Below are 22,288 nucleotides of genomic sequence, written 5' to 3'. Positions count from 1 at the left end.
CATAAAATTGGCATTGATCAGGCGGCCTATAGCATGCACAGATTAGAAAGGGTTTGCTCATCGGAAGCAAAATATCCAACCAGACCGCTTCAATCTGATCGCTGTGCAAGTCCGTCCTGTGATTAAAACCAATGTCCGTTCTCACATAGATGCACACCCCTCCCCCTTTGCGGTTTCTGTCTCTCCTGATAATCAAATAATTCTCCAATTCAACTTCAGCGTCCTTAACGGAATTGTCCAGACATTTTTCAGTAAAACAAAAAATTCCAACCTTTCTGCTTTTGCTGAGGTGCCGAATCTCTGCGATTTTCGGCAGAAGGCTTCTGAAAGCCAAAGGTAGTAGCTTTATTTTGAGTCATATTTTAGCTATCAAGTTAAAGCCATGTGGCAGCTAGGTTGGCATCTTTGTCAAGAGGTCAGTTGGGGATGGTTGGTGTACTAGAATTGGTTTTTTTTTTCAACTGAGGATGTGCAGACAGTGATATCTTGTGTCTTTGTTGGTAGAATGTTCAGGAACTTCAAGAGAAAGACAGAGAGGGGCAGAACACCAGCAGACATTATACTTTCTGCTGTGAGGCAGGTGAAGCTAGAAGGCAAAAGCATACGTAGGACAGCTAAAGAATTCAATATTAACTACAGGACATTGACCCATTACTGCCAGAAAATGTCAGATGATGACATCCAGGGTGGCGCTACCACTCCCTCAGTGCCAGTTGGATATAGAAAAAAAAAAATAAATAAATAAAAAAATAAATAAAAAAATAAAAAAATAAAAAAAAAAATCGCCAGATTTTCAACAGTCACCACGAACAGCAGCTGAGAGATTACATATTAAAGGCCCCTGAGATCTATTATGGTCTCTCTCCCAAAGAAGTGCGCAGTCTGGCTTACCAGTTTTCTGTGTCACAGCAAATTGAAATTCCACAGTCCTGGAGTGACACTAGTCAAGCCAGTGCTGACTGGTTCAGTGGCTTTCTCAAGCGCCATCCTTCTCTCTCCATCCGATCACCTGAGGCCACAAGCTTGGCACGAGCCTCAAGCTTCATTAGGGAGAATGTTGCCAAGTTCTTTGACAACTTGGAGAGGGTCATGCAGAAGTACAAATTTGGGCCTAATGATATTTGGAACATGGACGAGACCGGTGTCACCACTGTACATAAGCCAAATAAAGTTCTGTCAGAACCACTCTCGTCAAAATGAGACGAGAAACAGAGATAAATTTCAGAAGCTTATTCTGAATGCATACAATTTGTGTTTGGCGGTATGGCTCTGTTCGGAGGAAGTTCCCGACTTTTCCATGAGCTCCATGGAAGCCAAGACAGGGAACAGCAGCATCCTCAGGTGGAGTGCCTTCCATTTGCTGTAAAGGCAACAAACCCCCCAACAGACCATACCGGAACGCCGACCAGCCAATTGGATTGTTGGACCAGGGTGTTCTACAACCCCCCCAACGAAATATTAGGCTACCAAACGTGTGTCACCATTATGATTAGTAGTAGTAGTATTACAAAAATAATTATTATTAAACCACGACTATGCTTGACGTTAAAAGGTGGAACTGCCGTAGGCCTACATGAACACAGATTGAAATGTGATGCGAGTATTTAATTGGGGCAAGCATTGAAACTCAACCACTTAGGTACACCATATAAAATGTAGTCGGTCTCCACAGCAGCAACAGCGCTTTGTAGCAGGGCGAAGCAGAGCAAGATCCAAGCGGAGCAGAGCAAGATCCGATCCAAGAACAGCAAAAACGAGATCCGAACCAGCAGAACAGGATCCAGGCAAGCAGTGGTGATTCTAGAGATTTATACATGGGGTGGCAGGCATATATTGTAGGATGGCAATTTTTTTATTTTATTTATTTTTTTTTTTTTAGGAAGCCCATCTTACTTTGTACTTTATATGAGCCCATATACAACAGTTTTTTCAACACCCAAGTGTGATAAATTCAATATTTGGTCTACATACATGAGCATTCCACTTTTAAGTACATTAAAACAGTGTTTCCCTTGGGATTATTGTAGCAGCAGAAATGTTTCCCCCCCATTACCAATAACAAAACATGTATATCAACTGATTGCTATACAGTATCAAATTACAGAAGCTGTATGCGACGATTGCTGTGCTGCAAATCTCTTAACAACTCATCCAAATCTAATTTTTTGCACGTTTAGACTCAATACTGAGAATTGCTAAACCTGTGAGTCTGTTCTCTGACATAGTTGAACGCAGGTGATTTTGATGAGTTTAAGAGCTGAAAACTCCTCTGTATGGTTCCAAACACAGTTCTGCTAGCCTTAGCCACCACTAGCATACTAGCCAACGCCAACTAGCAGACTTTTTAAGAACGGTTCATAGAACAACAATGATATGAAATGCCACACTTCAATTGGTTCAGTTCAAGATGTCAAAGGCTAGCCAGTAGCTATCTAGTTCAACGTTTCCAGTTAGGTAGCGCCAGCTAGTTACCGAACTGCCTTGAAAAGCTATCTTGTGGCTACCGTGACATGAGGTAACCCATAGGCACAAAGCACTCCACACCCCGACACGATAGGTGGCGCCGCACTCATCAGACTGTAATGCATACATACCAATCAGCAGCGTGTAGCCTTGTTAGGGAGGTGAGGCGCGCGCTCCACCTTAGAAGCATCACCGCGAGGATCCAAACGGACCAATTAGGAGGATGGTTTGTAATCAAAATGTGCCGGCATAAAACCCGCGCCACACAGCTACAGTCACGCAAAATCATGTGAAATCGGTGTAAAATAAGCCGCGTGTCTACCCGCGGCTGCCCTGCCACATTACAGGAGCCCGGCCGCGGCCTACCTCGACTCTGCCCGCGGCGCGCTGTGGACAGCCCGCCCGGTGTCGCGTCTTGGCTCGGCTGGACTTGGGAAGGTTTGGTGTCCTCCACGGCGTCCATCTCAGCCGAATCTTCCAAGTCCTCCGGCAGACTCTCCGACTCCGCCGGCAGGCGGGGAACCATGCCAGACGACAGGGTAAGCAGCAGCAGCAATAATAATACTAGCATCGGCGCGTATGCTAGTCGGAGCTACGTCTTGCAAGCAGAAAGCAAAAAGAGCAGTGACAGCAAACCAAGTTTAAATGAAGCGCCCCAAATGCCAGCATCCAATTGCGAGCAGCAGCTGATTACCCATAAGCGCAGTTGGTTTGTGGACAGCCATAAGGGTTGGGTCGGCGTCAGCCAATAGGCAAAGGGTGCGTTGACTACGTGGTCTGCCAGAACTACCGCGGTGCTCCATTTGTGGCTCGGAAGGGCCACAAACAAGTGGGCAGCCTCACATCCGCCGAAAGGGGAACACTTGTCACAATCGCCGGAGCTGTTTCTGCCACTGGGAACAGCATCCCCCCTTTCTTTGTTTTCCCAAGAGTCAATTACAGAGATTACTTCCTTTAAAAATGGGCCTGTTGGAAGTAGAGGTGTAGCAAACGTGTCTGGATGGATGAAGGAGGAGCATTTTGTGGATTTTCTGAAGCATTTTGTCAGCCACACGAAATGTTCAAAAGAGAAGCCCTCTCTGCTGCTTTTGGACAACCACGGATCACATCTCTCTGTGGATGGCCTTGACTATGCCAAAGAAAATGGTGTGGTCATCCTGTCCTTTCATCCACACTGCTCACACAAGCTTCAGCCCCTTGACAGGTCAGTGTATGGACCTCATAAATGACCTTCAGCTGAATTCAGACGCTGGTTGTACACTTCACATTAACCACACAACTACTATGCTTAAGCTAAGCTTTAATGAAATGAACACATATCACCTGCACAATGTGAAGCTTTTTAGAATTAAAGCCTGGAACTGAGTCCAGTAAAGAATCTCCAAATACACAAATCTGTGTATCTTTAAAAAAATGTTACAGGATGTGTAGTTTGATCTGTAAAAATTTTCCCTCAGAACTGCAGCCAGACGTTATTAGTAGACTTCATAATGTAACAGGCTGAGGTCATGGCACTGCTCAAAATTCACTCACTATTTATGTCTCATAGAATTTCTTGGAAGTGCTACAGCAAGCATGACAGCTGCTATGCCTACTATGGCATGCAACTGCTACACAAGCTCCAGAAATCACAAATTAGCATTGACTATATCTGTATATCGGGATATGTTGAAAGTTATTACAGAGACCTTTTACATTATTGACAAATATGACAAAAAAAAAAAAAATTCAAAGTTCTAAATGATTGTAATCTACGTGATCTGAGGCAGATCTTTTCTATATACATATAAGATTTGGTGGTAAAAGAAAAAAAAAAAGTGACATCTGAAAAACGCAGTTTAGCGCTACATCCCAAAATGCAAATTAAACCATGCAAAGAAATAAAAGATGACAAAGAAGGCTGAGAATTGATGAACAGTTTTGACAGCAGTTTGTTCATTTGTTCCATTATTTGGTCATTTATTAAGACCTCCCCGGCTGGAGTAGTGTTTGTGAGTGGCTGACCCACATCTTCCTGTCCTTTTAGGGTAGTGGTGATATCATAGATTGCATTGCTTAGTAAAATCAAGTGTAGGGCTTTCTTCTTTAAGGTAACATTTATTTTGTTTTAGTCCTTTTAGTTGTCAGAACAATCTTTTTCATGGCATTTATAGTTTTGTATATGACTTATTCACTTTAACATTGCCATTTAACTTATTCGCTGAGAATACCGTGTGGGTTGTTATTATGGTGCTGGCGAAAGCAGAACAGGTGTGCATTCAGTGCTGGATAAATACAGTTGGATTTTAGGTTTTGTGGTCATAAGAGGTGGTGCTGTCAGAACACGTTTGTTTTAGAAGAAGAAGAAGAAGAACTTTTTTATATAGCACCTTTCATAGATAAAAATCACAAAGTGCTTTACACAGTAAAACAAAAACCACCAAGAGAAAACAAGTTCATATATGGATACAAAATAAAAGTGACATCGGGCCAATCAACTAAAAGCCTATCTAAAAAAGAATGTCTTCAGCTGCTTCTTAAAAGAATCCACAGACTCCGCCTCACGAAGGGACACAGGCAGCTTGTTCCATAATTTTGGAGCAAAAGCCTGGAAAGACAAGTCTCCTCTGGTTTTAAAGGAAGTCCATGGGACCATGAGGAGGTTCTGGCCTGAGGACTGAAGGGAGCGGCCGGAGCTGTAGGGACACAGCAGATCAGAGACATAAGTTATAGTTGCTTTAGTAAGTGTAGTTCATGAGTTAATCTATCTTTTTGGTTCTGGTAATTTGTCGGATTTTTAACACATGTATTGGAGAATGATATGAATAAATATTCACCTTTAAGTGGTCAAAAAGTCAGTCAAATGTGCCTGTTTAGCACTTTCATCGACCATAGGCCAGGTTGTACTACAGATAGTAGCAATGGTGGTTCCAGGTGCAGCAGTGCAGAAATCTACAGCATCAAAAAGTCATCAGGTGACAATGGACTGTCCAAGAAGCTTCAGAGAATAGCAGTTAAAAGGGGCCACTGGTGAGTAACCCACTGTTTTCCACAAACTTGGTGACCTTTCCAACTTGTTATAGGTCTTGATGCAACATGGACTGGTCGGCAAGGTGGAAACGAATGGACAGTGACAGCAGGTGGCATGCAAATAAATGCAGCACCAGTTCAGCCAGCTCCAGAATAAGAATGGCGAGAACATCTGCTCATCTTGGAAGGTGCAGCAGCTTTATCAATTAAATTCTATTCAGTTTTATTCATATAGAGCCAAAAAAAACCCAGCAAATATCAGGGCACTTCATTCAAGCCAATTAGGATCCAATTCATTGTAATACAATCATAATCCAATTAATTCAATTCCATATTAGTCCTATTCATACATACAGACCCAATTTAAAGAAAGTAGCCTAGCTAAGAAAACCAACAGATTGCACCAAAAATGCACAAAAGTCTCCCATCCTGAGCGTGTACGAGGCAACTGTGGAAAGAAATAAAAACTCCTTTTTAACAGGAAGAAACCTATATCAAAAACAAACCTGCTTCCCTTTGTCATTATGGGGTATTGTGAGAAGAATTTTGAGGTAATTGAGGTCAAAGTAAACACAGGAAACTTGTGCTACAAAAGAAAATTGACCCAGTGAATAATTCCGTTAATTCAACAATTAATCTTCTAATACTGGCTCAGTAGCTAATAAAGAACCTCCTGATTCCTAAAATCCCTATATAGACCAGTGAGCAGTGCTGACCAACATGTCATTGGGGTCATCAGGTGGGAACCTCCTTTCATCAGTAGCCCCTTTCACACTGAGGAATAACCCGCGTTTAATCCGTGAATTTAGCGTGTCCGCTGTTGCGTTCACACTGCCGACCCGGGCTGCCGCGTCAACTCGTCTCGCCTTTCGACCCGCGTCGGACCCTAGTCTTTTTGCAGAGCCGAGTTTGATGTGAAAGCAATTGACGCGGGTCGGACGTGGGCGTGGCGTGAGGAGTTTAAAAGACAGAATGGACAGCTGATTCAGAACAACAGCGACAGGTGAGGACAAGTTTCACTCTGTTTTACATCAAGTTCGAGACATTTTTGAAGATGGCCAACTGGGGAGACAAGGAGGTCCACGAGCTCCTCAGCCTCCGAGCAGAGGACGTTATTTACCGCCACATGTCGGGGACGGTGAAAGATGGACCTCTGCTGGAAGGGCTGGCGAGAAAGATGGGAGAGCGCGGTTTCCCACGCAGCAAGACGCAGGTGACCAACAAACTAAAGGCCATGAGGAAAAAGTTCCATGCGGTTAATGACCACAACGGCAGGAGTGGCAGAGGGCAATTGGACTGGCCATATTTTGACATGTGCTACGCCATCTGGGAAGGAAGCCACTCTGTATTTAACCCTACCTCTGACGCATGGCTTGTGCCTACGCCATTGTACACGCCCAGCATTTTATGTGTTTTGTGTGACGCTCTGCCACTAGGCAACGCCCCCTGAACTCGGCTTCAGGCGACACAGGTCACCTAACACGCCAAGCGTTCACATTGCTTGACGTGGGTCGAAGGTGCAATTTGGACCCGCTAAGGTAGCGGGTCTCAGTGTGAAAGATCACTGAGCCTCAGTGATCAGGAGGCTAGTGATCATTGGCGTCCCAGAGTCACTCCCCTAATGTGAGTAAAATGTCACAGGCAGGACATCATTCATGTCTGCCTGGTACCACCTGCCTAAACTCTTTACTGCCTTTTCCCTAATTATTGGAATTTTTTCTTCATCTATTACAAACTTTATTAATTTTCCTCCACTTATTGAGATACTTCTAGACTTACTAGGTTTGATTTTCATACCAGCCCACTTTAGATTTTTATCAAGTCTCTCAAGTATTCTCTTCATACATAGCACTGTTGTAGTCACTAACGTCATATCATCCATGAATGCTCTAAATTGGTGTAAGGCTCATGCAGAAGATAGCAAAGTTAAAAAGAATTAGTTATAACATAGCTGTGTCTAGTATGACAAGTATGCCCAGAAAATACACAGAAAGAAGGTATAGACTTTGAAAATTCACACAGCAAGGCCAAAATCAAGTATGATGGAATGTATGGCCTGTAAATGGCTGGATCAGAATCTGTGGAGCATTTTTCCCTGTCATAATGAATACTTAAGCCTGATTTATGGTCGGAAACCAGGTCGTCTGCGTGTGTGTCGCAGTTAACGCAGACATGCCCCCGCCCCTTACGCAGACACTCTGGTGCACCTCCCCAAAATTGTAACTCACCGCAGACAGTGCCGCAGATATCGCCGCAGGGAGGAGAGAAAGGAGGCCTCTGATTGGTCAACTCTACATCCGCTCTACACTATGCGTATTTCTGGTTTGCTAACCGGCTGACGCTAACCGCGCTAACCGTGACGATTCTTTCGCCTCTCTGCCAGCTCCAGTAGTAGCTCAGTAGATCGATCAGCTGCATCTCAATCAAAGTGCGCATTCGTCCAGTCGCCATTGTTGTTGAATGACCTCCATAACCGTAACACCCACAATCCTAGCTTGTTCGTGATTGTCCCTCTTGCGTTGTGGCGTGGGATTAACATAGCGCAGACAGCGCTTCAAGGCATAAATCAAATATAACTGCGTCATATCTGCGACAAGCTCACTGCGACACACTGCTGCGAAGTATACACGAGCCTTTAGAGTTTGATGGTGGTGGTAAGTATTCTTAAAGGTAACATTTGTGAATGGGCAGCATGAATTCTGGAAAAAAACAACTTAAAGTATTACAGCACTTTCACAGACAACCAGTCTCTTTGGTATCCGCTTTGGGACTGAAGTTCCAGCGTGCTTCTCCCCGCTTAAAAATTCGGCTGCCACAACATCTCTCATGATGGACAAACACTAACTCCAATCATCACAACACAGCCCCTCATTGACACGCCCACGTCTAATCTACCCCCAAAGACGCCGGGCTGCCTCGGAAGTGATGAGTTTTTGTCGATTTAGCCAATGATGACCTAGAATTGTAGAAAAAAACTTGACTCTCCCCCCCTCCTGAAGCCGGGCAGCCCTCGGCTCGGAAGCCTGGCTGTTAGTGGCGGCTTCATAACATGATTTCCTCAGTGAACGGCGGCGATTTCAGAACAAATCACTTCATTAAGCTACAGGACAACATGTTGTAGTTATGAAAGTAAATGCAGTATTGGGCATATCTTGTGTTTTGTGAATAACTGTTTTATTGTCAATTTAACATTGAAGATGTAGCAATTTCACCAGAGAATGGGAGAGGCTGCCCGGCTTCCCCTGTTGTCTCTGAATAGTCGCGGCTGCTACAAATCTAGAAATGGTACACCCAGCCATATTGCCTATTTCTAGCCTCCTTCCGCCAACCTGTTGTGAAACATGCTGTACTTAGGCACAGTCTAATATCCTGGAAATATTGTCATGGTTTTGTTAAGACCTCTGACCCACGTGCAGAAAATACTGAGGTAACCGGGAATAGACACAGGGTTCTTTATTGTAAGTCAAAAGGATTAATCTTGTGGTAATCAGGACTGCAGCAGAATCATGGAAGGATCTGGGGCTCTGAAAGGGAGACAATATGGTGAGGTCGGAATACTGGATGAATCACTGAAATGAACGAGAGTTGTCTTACAGAAGTGGGAGGGGTCCTCTGCCAGGGAGAGGTGAGTTGGATTGGGGCTTGACTGGTGGAGATGTCTCGGGCGGCGAAACTGAGGGACCATGGCCCTCAGTTTCTATAACCATTTTAGCTCCTTCTCCTCAGCTGGGTCTGTTCTGGGTTCTATAGGAACACATCTGAAATGTTTCCTCATAGGACACGGACACAACCTGCGCGTGTTTAATAAGTTAAACTTACGCGGTGCTCTGCTCTCCTTCCTTCATGAAACCAAGAAGTATGGCCTGCGCTCCATTCTTCGTCTCCTGACTCTCTCTGTGAGCTCTTCCAGCCTCCATGTTAGACGCCCCATGTGATCGTCCATGATTAATATCACCATCATGCAGACCATGAACACGGTGGCCTCCCCGCTCTCCATGTTAGCTTCTTGGTGGTGTTTTTCTTCTCTCCTTACTTTTAACGAGTTTTCTTTTGTTTTGTTGTTGAATGTGGCGCTAAAGTAACACGTCGCTGTCGCAGGCGGCTGTGCGCGCCGCATCAGTCCCGACTCGTGTACGAATGCAAACTGAAACAGTTCCGCTGGAGAAGGGCAGTTATCAGAACGGAATTCTAGGTGGACCGTTCTTAGAATGGCGTTCTTAGAACTGCGTTCTTAGAAAAAGTGGAAAATAGTGACATGCTGTCACCTGAAGGGTCACCCTGGGAACGAGGGTGTGACCCTCCCACTGGAAAACCCAGTGAGAAAGAGAAACAATGGACATAAATGGAGACTTCTCTGTAAAACTGGGAGTGCGATTATCTGGAAGTAAGCTGCTGCCCCAAAATGAGAAAAAAAGACCAGTTTCACCTACAAATGAACCAGTTCAGGGTGCGGTATCTCCAACAAGCTCTTCCAAAATTTAGTGTATGGTTAAATCAGGGAATTTGTTAATTAATTATCTTGCCTCTAGAGATGGGAACTCCAACTCTGCTGTGATCTAGATCGTTTGGCTCAACTCTGCAAAAAAAAGCCACATAGTAGCTTTTAACTTTTTATCTTGTCACTATAAAATTTTCGTGTTGGGGACAATGTAGCTGTTAAAGGCTGTGAAGTGAGGCTGGGCTGAGTGCTAACCCTGCCAGTGGGGGTTATATGAAGCACATTTAGGTTGAATCTGTGAGGTTCACTGTCATTTTACACAGGCATTTGTTGGAAAACATCAGTGACCTAAGTGAGACGTTTGAAGCTCTGGGCCCTCCTTGCTTCTAGCTAGTATTTCAGATGTATTCCAATGTCCCTTTTTTTTCTTACTTTCCGTTGACTTTTTTCTTTTTTTTTAAAACTTTACTTTTGAATTAAAGGAACAGTTCACTATTTAAGACCTTGAGTCCCAGTTCCAGCTTGTTTATCAAGAATAAGAAATGAGGAGACCATTTTCACAACAATAGCTCATTTCTATCCATTTTGGCTGTTTTCGCTGGTCCATCCTGCTGCTACAGACAGGGTTCCATTGGGCACTCTGTTCAATGTCCTTAAAACAATACTAATGTTAATTTTAAAGAAAAGGTCAACTCACCGGGTGGTTAGTGGTATTAAAAAAAAAAAAAAATGTCGGCGCATTTTATGGTTTTCCATCCGTGTAATCCGTGTTCTTTGCTGTTCAGGAACTATTTTTCATGCTAAATCACGACGCACGTAAACATCCGCTCTATATTTGAGTCTGAGGCTCTAGCCCTGGCGCAGTGATCTGACAGTGAAAGTGAAAGTGAAAAGTCTTCCAAACGGAATACAATTGGATTACAAAATGCTAAATAAAGCAAGAAATAACTTTTATTTCGCAACGCAATTTTTTTTGGGACACACAGGAACATCCACGAACCACCCGGTGAGTTGACCTTTTCTTTAAAATTAACATTAGTATTGTTTTAAGGACATTGAACAGAGTGCCCAATGGAACCCTGTCTGTAGCAGCAGGATGGACCAGCGAAAACAGCCAAAATGGATAGAAATGAGCTATTGTTGTGAAAATGGTCTCCTCATTTCTTATTCTTGATAAACAAGCTGGAACTGGGACTCAAGGTCTTAAATAGTGAACTGTTCCTTTAAGAGAATAATCTATGTTACATCAAATTGATACTTGATGAAACAGAGTACTTTTCATTCAAACCTAGGAGAAGTTCTCTAACCATGTACTCGACCTACCACTTGTATCCATTGGCAAATAAATCTATGTGGGTTGATCTGATTTATTGGTTTGTTTTCGTAATTGTGTGAGGGTTCTCTCACTTATATTTTAAAGCTGCAGCAGATAGTGGAGGCAGACCTAGGACTGATTGAGACACTAGGGGCCTGTGCTACAGAGCAGATTCAATATATTCAGGGTAGCTTTAGGTGATCTGTTTAACTCACCCTGACAATGAATCAGGTTAAGGGGTACTGGTTATCAACTCTATAAGTCAACCCAGGGTTTCAAACTCTGAATATGCACACCTTCATGTAAAACAGGGGAAGTTGGCATCAGTTGACCAGTCACAATCTACAATTCTTACGGACTGAAAATCAGCAGCTGCTGCAGCCAAAGCAGGAAGAAAAAAAATGACAAAAATGAAGTAAGAATGCCAGCAGTCGAATCAAACTGAATCAAGTCTTAAAACACTTTAAAAGATGTATGTGGAAATTAATATGAACATACAATTGATGCAATTTTGTGAATTTGATCCACAGTTCAGTCACATATTGAAGGAAAAAAATGCAATGAAATAATTTATGTCAGTGATGATTGTGATGAATAAAGTCTTAAGTAGTTGTTTCGAATTTTTAAAAGTCAGCAGGAACAAGCTTCAGAAGAATCTGGGCCTGTTTTAGGCTACAGAAGCATTTGCTTTGGCTGAAATATGTTTCACCAAGATGCTTCTGGGTCAGAGTCAAAAAGCCTTTTTAAATTAAAATTTTTAAAAAATGTAAGCTTTTATATGAACCAAGCTATGGGTAATCATAGAGGGTATATGACCATATACATATTTAATATAACATTAGGTACGCTATATTTTTTATTGTCATAGCAAAAGCAAGAACATCCACCATCAGAGGTCGGGTTCAGTCAGAGATCATGACACCACTGAAGCATAAAGTGATTCAAACAGTTTGCAGCTTTTCATTCGTTTTTTTGCATCCTCCATTTAAATGCTTATGTGACCTAGAATGTAAAAACTTTGCATAACGACAAACCTTTTTTTTTTTTTTTTTTTTGCGGTGTTCAGAAACACAGGCATGGGCAAAACCAAAGCCTACAGCACTGTAGACTTTCAGTGTTCTCATCTTAGTTTGCAGTGCCGTTGTATTAATCTTTTTTTTTGGCAATAATACTTGAAAGAAGAAATTAAAGAAAGAGGGGGAATGAGGACAGAGGGAAGGAGAGAGCTTAAAAGATAGACACAAACAGCCCAAAACCAGGTAACCAAATGCTGCATCTGTGGAGAGAAAAGAAAGCCAACTGTGGCCATACACAAGATCGCCAAGAGCCCCTGCAGAAACATAAATGGAGAGAAACACACAACAGCCAGCAATAACATCACCCACCACCCAACCATACAGAGCAGCCAGGTAACAGCCCTTTCTTACTTGTTTACTTGCTTGAGTTGTTGATACTCTAAAAATGTTTTGTAGCCTACATAGGGTGACCAGATTCCAATTCACCAGGGGCTTCATGTATTACTAAAACATGCCGTACGTTCAAACCTAAATGCCCTCCAACGCACAAAAATATCCAGATGTTTGAATCTGTGGTACGCATCAATCCAAGCACATTTCCTTTGTACATCCCAATCAACGTGGAATTGAGCGCACGTTAGAGTACCCGACTCCTCCCTGTCCACGCCCCTACTTAAACATGCAAATCATATGTAAATGAGCCCTGCACCTGTGATTCCCCTCTCTGTACGATCAGAAAATAAAGAAAAAAAGAATGAGTAAGATGGGAAAAAAGAACTTCACAGAAAGCGAGATGTCAGTGCTACTTTCTGAAGTGGAGGTCCACAAAAATATGCTCTTTGGCACGCTGTTTGAACAGAGAGTCGGCGTAACTATGGGTGACACTGCTCTCTCAGGGGTGGTGGGAGCATCCGTGGGTGATTCTGATTACCCCCAAGGTGCAGAAGAGGGCAGGGGAAAAGGTGAGGCTGATTAAGACATTTCACAATACACACAGGGTTATCAGCATTTTCACACAGAGACGATCAGGGGCTTGTTAGAAAGATCTTAAGCTGTAGTTTAACCAGCAAAAAACTAACTTTAACCACAGACTGATGATGCTGTGAAGATGGAATATTGAAATTGGGGGCACACATGCTCAATAATATTAGGACAATTACACGAAATAAAGTTACTCACTAAAGCCCTATTCAGACGGGACTAGTTCAATGGGGGGACGTATGGTAATGTTGGTTAACCAGACGACGCCAGGGAGAAGAAATGACCAATTCGGACGGGACAAGAAAACCCTGTAATATTCATCTAACATGGGAGGAGTTGTTGGTTACGCACAACCGTCACATCCTGGATGCTATGCACATCTTCATTTCACTTCCGTAAACCCCATCTGTAAACAAACATGGCGCCGACCATGCGTGCTTGCAAGCAGCGCTTCATCCAGAACCTCCATGTTTGCAAACAGACACACCTAATTGTTTCTCTCTTTAAAAGGATGTGACGACATATTCCGTACTTATTACCGAAGGTCGCATTCGCACGGGATTAGTATTACCTATGGTAGATACTCCGGACCGTTTCACAGGAGGTAGAATTCTCGGCAAAGTTTACCGACATACTCCGCTATCTTTACTGACATGGCGCGTTCGGACGGGACTAGATTTCCCGGTTATTATTACTTTACCCCAGGTCCCCCCATTAAACTAGTCCCGTCCGAATAGGGCTTAAGAAGCCACCCGTCAACTTGTAGTCTTTTCCCAACAATGCTGTTACTCAGAATGTATGAATCGTGTGTTGAACCAGGCCACCTCGCCACAATGTTGGTCAATTACATTTACGCATCACATATGATCTGTACATGATCGAATGAAAATGTTTCCTGTTGACATATACAAATCAACCATGTGATGGCGCTTTTATTAGCTCTGATTACTTTATGAAAACCGGCTCTCACTTCAAATTGGGCTTTAACGTTGGACTGTTCAACTGCATTGTGTGGGAATTTTGCTTCAAACTTGGCCAGGTTACTCTTAAGACATGGGCGGAAAAAATCATGGAGAAACTTTTCCAAACTCTGAACGGTGTGGACGTGGCCAGGCGGTGAAAATCTTGTGATGGCGTTTGTGATTGGAAAGCCTTATCATCATCTCATGAAACTTGGCACACACATCTACCCTGACGACCTCGTACGTATGTAAAGGGTATCGTGTGTGGGCGGAGCAAAATGGCTCAGTGGCGTCCACTAGAAATTTTCAAAACCCCCTCCGCATTGGGGTCATTATGTGCTCGTACGTACGCAGAGGGTATCATGCATGTGGGCAGAGCTGCGCAACTACGACCTCCAGCGCATGCCCCAACGTGCGCACATCTCGTATTATTCTTTCCGTCCGATTCTTTGCAAAAGGTACTCAAACTCAACTAGAGACCATGAGTATATGACCCTGTTGAGAAATTATGATTATTTCTGATCCAATGATGTGTAATAACTGAACATTTCTTTTTAAGTGAAATTTTTTTATTATTATTATTATTATTTTATGAGCACGTGACGAGTCGTGTGGTCTCTTCTGGTCCAATCCTGTCACTGCTTGGTGCTCGGTTCTCCTCATGGCTGAACATCAGTTCAGCATTCTGATCCAGAGCTAACTCGGAAGGAGAGGTTACTGGCACTTCACTTCCATGAAGGGGTCTTTACCACCCCTTTTTCCTAACTAATCTTCTTTTGGGATAATTTTGTTGTGTCGTTTTTCCACCATCATCTTGGCATGATGGGCAAGGCCTTCCAGAACTCAAGCGTATGAGTTCTCCGGCCGTACGTCTTGTAGTGGTTCTGAATCTGTGGATTAATATTAGGAGGAGAACAAATCGCTTAGTGCAACATGTAATTTGCACTGCATTTTTATACTCAGGGCATGTCTTTTTTGAAAGGTTCAATCCTAATGCCCAATTCATTTTTCATATGAACCCCAAACCGAAACAAAAACAGAATAAAAGAAAATTAAGTAAAATAAATCGTAAAATAAAACAAAACAACTGGCCAGTTGGTATAACCCTTGTTTTTAGGACAATACCAGAATAGCCACCAACATGCTGTGCAGCATTAATGAGAAATCCAGTACCATCACCTTATTTTGCTGTGGAAAAAAACCTCAAATTATTTGGAGAACACATAAACACAGAGACACAACGCAGAACAAAAACAAAAGAAGACAAAAAAAACAGAATTTTTGGAAAAACTTGAGAAGTTTTAGTAAACCATGATTAATTGTTAATTAATTGCCAAACTCCTCCACTGCAGTTCTTTGCTACAGGATAGAAATGTTTGTGGTTAGCTCTTATTTTGGGAGCAGCACAGCATCAAGAAAGCAGCCATTTCATCTCAATAAGTAACTGATTAACCTGTTTAGGATAAATATTGCCCCCTTTTGTACAGAACCACTTGAGATCTGTGTAATAGCACAGTAAAATATCAATCAAGTAGCAAACCACCCCACATTTTCAAGAAAAATAACAAACCTAGCCCTGTGTCCTTATGCCGAATTCTTAGCCCCACCACCACACGTGGAATTAAAGACCCTTCGCACGCGGAGCTCTTCGCACGCGGAAACCTCTCAATTTAGAAGACAAACCCTGACTGGGGATATTCATTTATGAAATTAATTTATTTTGTCTTTTATTTATTCAAATTAAATTATCTGGACACTCATTACTTTCCCTATGTGAGACTGTGTTTATACTTCACGTGTGACCGTTCAATGTAACCAACACACAGTAAATTTATACTTTGAGTCTTAATTCAGACGACTTAATTTAGCATGACCAATGTGCAGAAATTTCACATATATTTTATGTATTATAGGTTTTCTGCTCACCTTATGTTTGGGCGCCTCGAATTGTCTGAAAAAAGTGTCCCCTTCGATCAGCTCCGGCAGTCCTCCCTCGGACACAGTCTCAGTCAACCAATCCGGGTCACGGCACCAAATTGTTAGCTCGATTCTTTCATTGGAAGCTCAAGAACAAGCCGGAGGAATCTCAAGTCGAATAAAGTATTTATTGGTGGTCACACATGAAGTATATCAGCACTGGACTTGGCACGACAGACCTGGAAAAGTACAGAGACTATTTAATATGCATTTATAATATCTAAGAACAAAGCCAATTTTAACACCGTGGTTGTTCCAATTAACCATTATTTTGTTTTTAAGGATTGTTCCAGATGGGTGTACAATTACACGGGTAGAGTGAAGACTTGGTTATTTTAAGACATTCCCACTTGCTTTTGAAATACTTATTATACTTGATATTTGGGCTAATTAATGGGAAGTTTGAGATTTCTAAATGATAAATGATCGCAAAATGTTTCTTCTAAATCTAACCATGGTTCATCTAGTGAACAAGATCTACACCATTTGGCGATATATTGTAACCTATTGGCTAAGAAATAATGTAGGAAATTGGGAAAATCTAGTTCACTTTGAATTGCCTTGTGTACGATATGTGTGCTCTATAAATAAACTTCCCTTGACCTGCCACCACTAGAAATTTGGAGATGTATGAATCTAGAGACCTAAATCTTTTTTTTTCCCTCACTTCCTGTCCAGCATCATGGCAGCAGAATTGTAATCTGAATACCGTTTTATGCCAAACACATTTGCTTTGCCAAGGGAAGCTTTATGAATGTAAAGCACCCCTTGATTCTCAAGTACTGCTTATTTATTTATTTTTGCTACAATACTTTACATGTAATAGTGCCGAACCTGACTGTGACAGGGAAGGTGTCACGATATGGAAGGTGGAGGCGAAGAAGGAGGACCCAAAATGCAGACTAAAAGTAAAACTGGATTTATTCCAAAAAAACTGTAACACAAAACTCGGCTGAGCCGGAATACCAACAACAAAAACTGATGAAACAAAAAAAACGATGCATAAACAGACCTGAACGGGACACGATGAAACAAGAGTTGTGACGGTGAGTACCTGACAATGAATGAATCACAACCAGGAGGTGTAAATGCAGAGGAGGGTGATTAATGAGTGAAGGCAGCTGAGGGAAGAAACACAGGTGAAGTGAGTGGAGCTGACAACTGGACAGATGAGAGACTCAGAAAAGCAAGGAAATGTCAAGACAAAAACACAAATGTAACTAAACCTAATATACAGATCGTGACAGAAAGAGGGAGAGTAAAGAAAAAGAAAGAGAATCAAGACAGAGATAGAAAGAAATGATGAGACAAGACAATGAAAAACAAGACAAAATCAGAAAACTAGCTGCTATATCTGAAGAAACCAAACAGAAAACATCCTACAACCTTTGTGGGGAAACTGGGTGGAGAACCATCAGGAGCACCTGCAAGAAAAAAAACAAAACAACAACAAAAAAGCACAAGCAGCAACAACACCAGCAGTACATATCACATAACTGTGGATACGGATGGTTTGAAACCACAGGACGACACAGCAACTGCATAACAAACATGTGATTGGGTGAATAAATGTGTGTGTGTGAGCATGAACAGGTTTTACAGAGTGCAGAGGGCCAGCACAGGGGATCACCTAAGTGGTCCCATCCACTACACCCCACAGAACACACGCCCCCCAAAAACCAGTTGGGGGACGGTTAATTGGTTTTTGGTAGAATCATCATTTTCATGGTGGCAACTCTCCCCATGAGTGATGTAGGTAAGGAGTTCCAACATAAATCCTCTTCTATTGTCTTTAGAAGCTGAACATAGTTGAGTTTTGTTAGCTCTAAAGACCTGGGAGAAATGATTGGAATGTGGTAGTGGGTATATTGTGGAAATTACAGTTAATTGACAGAGCTGTTGACTTAGACCAATTGATAGAATAGTCAGAGATTGATGAGAATTTTTCAATAAGTGCGATTGTCTGTGGGAGAGATGTTTGTGGACTCTGGAGGGAAAGTAATACATCATCAGCATAAAGACTGATATTATGTTCTATAAGATATTCTTATAGATATTCTTATTTTGCACGATATCTAGCTAATAGCAAGTTTGATCATTTGTCTTGACACAAGCCTTGGGAGAGGTGTATATCATCTTTATCCAGTTGATGAAACAAGATCCAACTCCAAATTCGTTTAGAGTTGCCAGTACGAATTTCCAGTTATCCCGATCAAATGCTTTTTCTGCATTGTGGTTTCAAAATTGAGTAATCTGTCAAGTAACCTGGCAAGTGCCACCAGGAGAAAAAATACAATAAACATCCTTTTTTTTTTTTTTTGCTCCTGGTGGCACTTGCCAGGCTCCATATAAATGGTCAGGAGGTGCTGCTTTTACGTGTGTTGATCTCTTATAGTAAGTCACCATAGTGATACAACCTGGTAAGAAGTGAACCAGCATTGTGATGGAGAAAATCCAGATCTGAACCCTAAGTTACCTCGATAAGCCAATAGTCCTGCTTCCTAGTCCGGGCCCAGTGTCTTTCCTTCTTCAAAACTTCAGCTGTCCACATTTGGTGGAACTTTTGGTCTATGACTCTGTTTTTCTTTTTCTATTCTGTTTTTTTTCCATGAAAAAGAACATGCATCACATGCATTGTTCATTCGTCCACACAAAATTTGACACCGCTGATTACATTGATAGTCACATTGTATGGTTTTCTTCCTTTCTTTCATGTTACACTTGTCTTCTGTTACAAATAAAAATATTCAAATAGGGTGAACAAAATGAGGAAAGCCGAACTATGCTTTGTCTCCACTTAGTTTGAATAGCTGAAATATTTACTGCAAACCACCCAATATCCATCCACATAAGCACGAAAATGTTCAAAGCTCTTTTTGTAGACAAAAAAGTACTGGAAAGTACTCATAATGGGGCTGTATACATTTTGATCTTTTTTCCCACAGGTATGAAATAAAAAAAGTGAGCTCTTCTCCATTATATTTTCTGCATCCTAAATCCTTAATCCTCATTGTCTGTCCCCATCTTCATTTTGTCAGCTGTTGAAGGCTCTAACCCCAGAAGAAAACACCCGTTGCCAGCATGGGCTGTTCTTCCAGGATGGTCAGCGGCATGTTGACTACATTCTCACCTACACTCTGAAGAAGCCAGGCGGGGGCCGCTCTTGTCGCCAGTCAGTGCACCGACTCACTGAGAACGCTTTTACGCGCAGCCTACGCCACTGGCCTCAAAGTCAAGGTGAACATGTCCAAGTCCACCAAGCTCAGAGGAGGAGAGACCCATCTTCCTTACAGTCATCAGGGGCTGATGTGGAAATGGGCTGTCTGGGAGAAACTCTCAATGGCCAGGAAGATCAGAAGTCATTCATGAGGGAGGAATTTGAGGGGAAACTGAGAGAGATGGGGCTTGAGCTGGAGAAAGATGAAGAGGTGAGTTTTCATCTTTGTTCATACATTTTTCCAACCTATTTCTATTGGCAAATACAAAAGGTTACATTAAAATATCTCCAACTCTGTTTCCTCAGCTCATACGTTAATAATTAAGACACTCATTCAAAACTAACCGTTTCTACATTTCTTATTACATTTACTTCTTAGCAACCCTTAATTTAACCACATTCATCATCCAGTCAAAACTGAAAAATTACATACTCACTCTCCATAAAAGACCTCCCTTTGAGGTGGGCTTCCTTTTTTTACAAAACGACAAGATGGCCTCCACAAGGGACACATTCTGAAAGGTGAAGTATTACAAAATGCTTGTCAATGATCCAACAAACTTTCCTTTCAGATCAAGTACAATCTGAAAGGGAAACAAATTAGTTGTTTGTTTCTGTAAAACGAACAACTGATTGTTTGAATGAAAGTAAAAATAAACAGCTGAATGAATGTTCCTAATATCCATCTTTTTACATAAAGATTAAAAGGTAGTTAAAGAGGAAGCAAGTGCTTTCTAACCTGGTTGAGTCAAATTAGAAGTAGTGAAAAGCGGAGCTTTGTGAAACACTGAAACGGAGATGCAGACCATAGAGATTTGTTTTGAAGCAGTTGTGCCAGAATTGCTTCAAAACAAATCTTGATGATGACATCAGTCATTTTTAGTATTATCCCATCTTGATTAAGTACAAGTCATAAAGTCATAGCCAGCAAGTTGGGACTGTAATTGTTGGTGTGTATATATTTATATAAAAAAATAAATTCTTTCACATGGCACACTGATTGCAGCCATACATAGGTATTTTTTGACCATCATACAGATGAGGATATACAGCTTATCTTTCCCATCAGTAATCTAAAGCAGAGGTCCCCAACCACCGGGCCATGGACCGAGGTCATTTGAAAATAATATTTTATTGATTAACTAGTTTTAAAGATCATTTATTTAGAAAAACCGCTTGTCTCAGTGACACGATATGATAGCCTTTATCAAAAATTGAACCCAGAAGCTGGAAAAAATTAGTAAAAAACAAACGTGTTTGGGGAGCTTTTTTGGAAAAGGAAAAAGGCCTAATGACGAAACGGAAGAAGAGACTTTGAAGAAAAAGAAAGCTGCATTTAATTGACAATATAAGGATTCCTACTTAAAATACCAAGCCTGCTCTGCATAATATGTGGCGACAGGCTAGCAAATGAGGCTATGAAACCTTCAAAACTGCACATGGAGACCAAGCACCCTGCATTAACCCTCTGGGGTCTAAGGCCTTTTCAGAGACTTTGAGGCAGTTGTCACCACCTTGACATTTTCAAGTATTTCAACTAACTGTAAACATCTATTCAAAAGTGACACATATGGTTGTATTCTGAAAAGTCTAACAAAAAACAATATGAGAGTGAAGTGAATGTAATACAAACAAGTTTTATTTAAATTGAGGGGAAACACAACTGTACAAAAAAACAAGTTTTAGAGGTCTTCAAACAGTGCAAGAAAACACACTATAAATATATCTAGCCAAGACTTTTGAAGGTTAAACCTTGTAAACAAAAGTGTTGGCTGCATAAAAGTAAAAAGTGCAGTCAGAAATGTTTTTTTGTTTTCACACAAACTGTAAAAAAGTAATTGTAACTCAAGGCAGTGTCTCTGTTAGTTGAATACTAATTAGATGGGTGTGTAACACCCCTGATTCCCCCCACCCCCCTGTCACTCTCCATGTGATAATTGTCTGTCACTGGCAGGACATTGCTGCCTCCCCCCACATGCTGGCTGAATGGGGTGTGTTCTCACCTGTGAATAGCCACTCAGGCTGCGGCTACACGAAAACGTTTTTCACTGTAAACGATACTTTTTCATATCGTTTCGCTGTCGCGGCCACACGGAGCCGGCGTTCCCACTACCCCAAAACGATAGTTTTTGAGAACGGGTTCCAGAGTGGGAAAGTTTGAAAACGGCCTCATTTCGTTTCCATTGTTTCAGCTAAAACGTTTTTGCGTCAGTCAAACGTTGACGCTGTGAGCCAATTTTAACACTTCTCTATTGTCTCACAGCGTGGCGTGACACAGTGGCGTGTGTACTGCATCGTTTCATCGTTTCCATCCGTTTTTGTCTGGACCTGAGTCTTTACAGCAGCGCGTTGCCGTGTGGTCGCAAGAATTTTCGTACCTGTTTTAAAAAAAAACCTCGTTTCGTTTTCGTGTAGCCGTAGCCTGAGACTACAGAAAATCCAAAGATTTCTGTTCACTCTCTTTAAAAAGGGCCAGCTATATAATTTATTTTAAAATATATATATTTGAAAACTAGAAGTTTCAAGGTTTTTAATGGTGTCACTTATGTTTCAATGACAAAAACTCACAGAGTTACAGATGTGTTTTTGGAGATGTGTCAAAAATGCCCACTGGTGGGCTTTAGACCCCAGAGTGTTAAAAGACAAGCCTTTGGAGGTTTTTTGAAAGGAGCAAACATGAACATGGCCCATGTGTTGTTACTCTTATTAATTCATCGTTAAGGGCCGGCTGTGTCCCGGCTGCTTTAAAACATGCTGTGGTTCAGCCCCTCATTAAGAAGCATAACCTAGACCAAACAATCCTGTCAAACTTTAGGCCCATTTCCAAGCTTCCTTTTCTTTCGAAGGTCTTGGAGAAGGTGGTTTGTGTACAACTTCAGTCCTTTATTCTGCAAAATGGTATTTCCGAGA

The 22,288-nt window shown here is 41.8% G+C and overlaps 1 protein-coding gene across 2 annotated transcripts in view; it reads left to right on the top strand.

Annotated features, from left to right (window-relative positions):
- ano1b (anoctamin 1, calcium activated chloride channel b) overlaps positions 1 to 22,288 on the top strand; it is a 226,703-nt gene that overhangs the window by 13,172 nt on the left and 191,243 nt on the right. For both annotated transcript variants that reach the window (XM_075469194.1, XM_075469193.1), the window contains exon 2: positions 19,200 to 19,589. In XM_075469194.1, the coding sequence (XP_075325309.1) occupies positions 19,200 to 19,589 (390 nt within the window). The remainder of the gene's footprint in view (positions 1 to 19,199; positions 19,590 to 22,288) is intronic.

Source organism: Odontesthes bonariensis, chromosome 7 (genome assembly GCF_027942865.1).
Source record: "Odontesthes bonariensis isolate fOdoBon6 chromosome 7, fOdoBon6.hap1, whole genome shotgun sequence".
In the NCBI taxonomy this organism is placed as follows: Eukaryota; Metazoa; Chordata; class Actinopteri; order Atheriniformes; family Atherinopsidae; genus Odontesthes; species Odontesthes bonariensis.
Note: the sequence above shows the minus strand (reverse complement) of the source record. Positions and strands in the feature narration are given on the sequence as shown.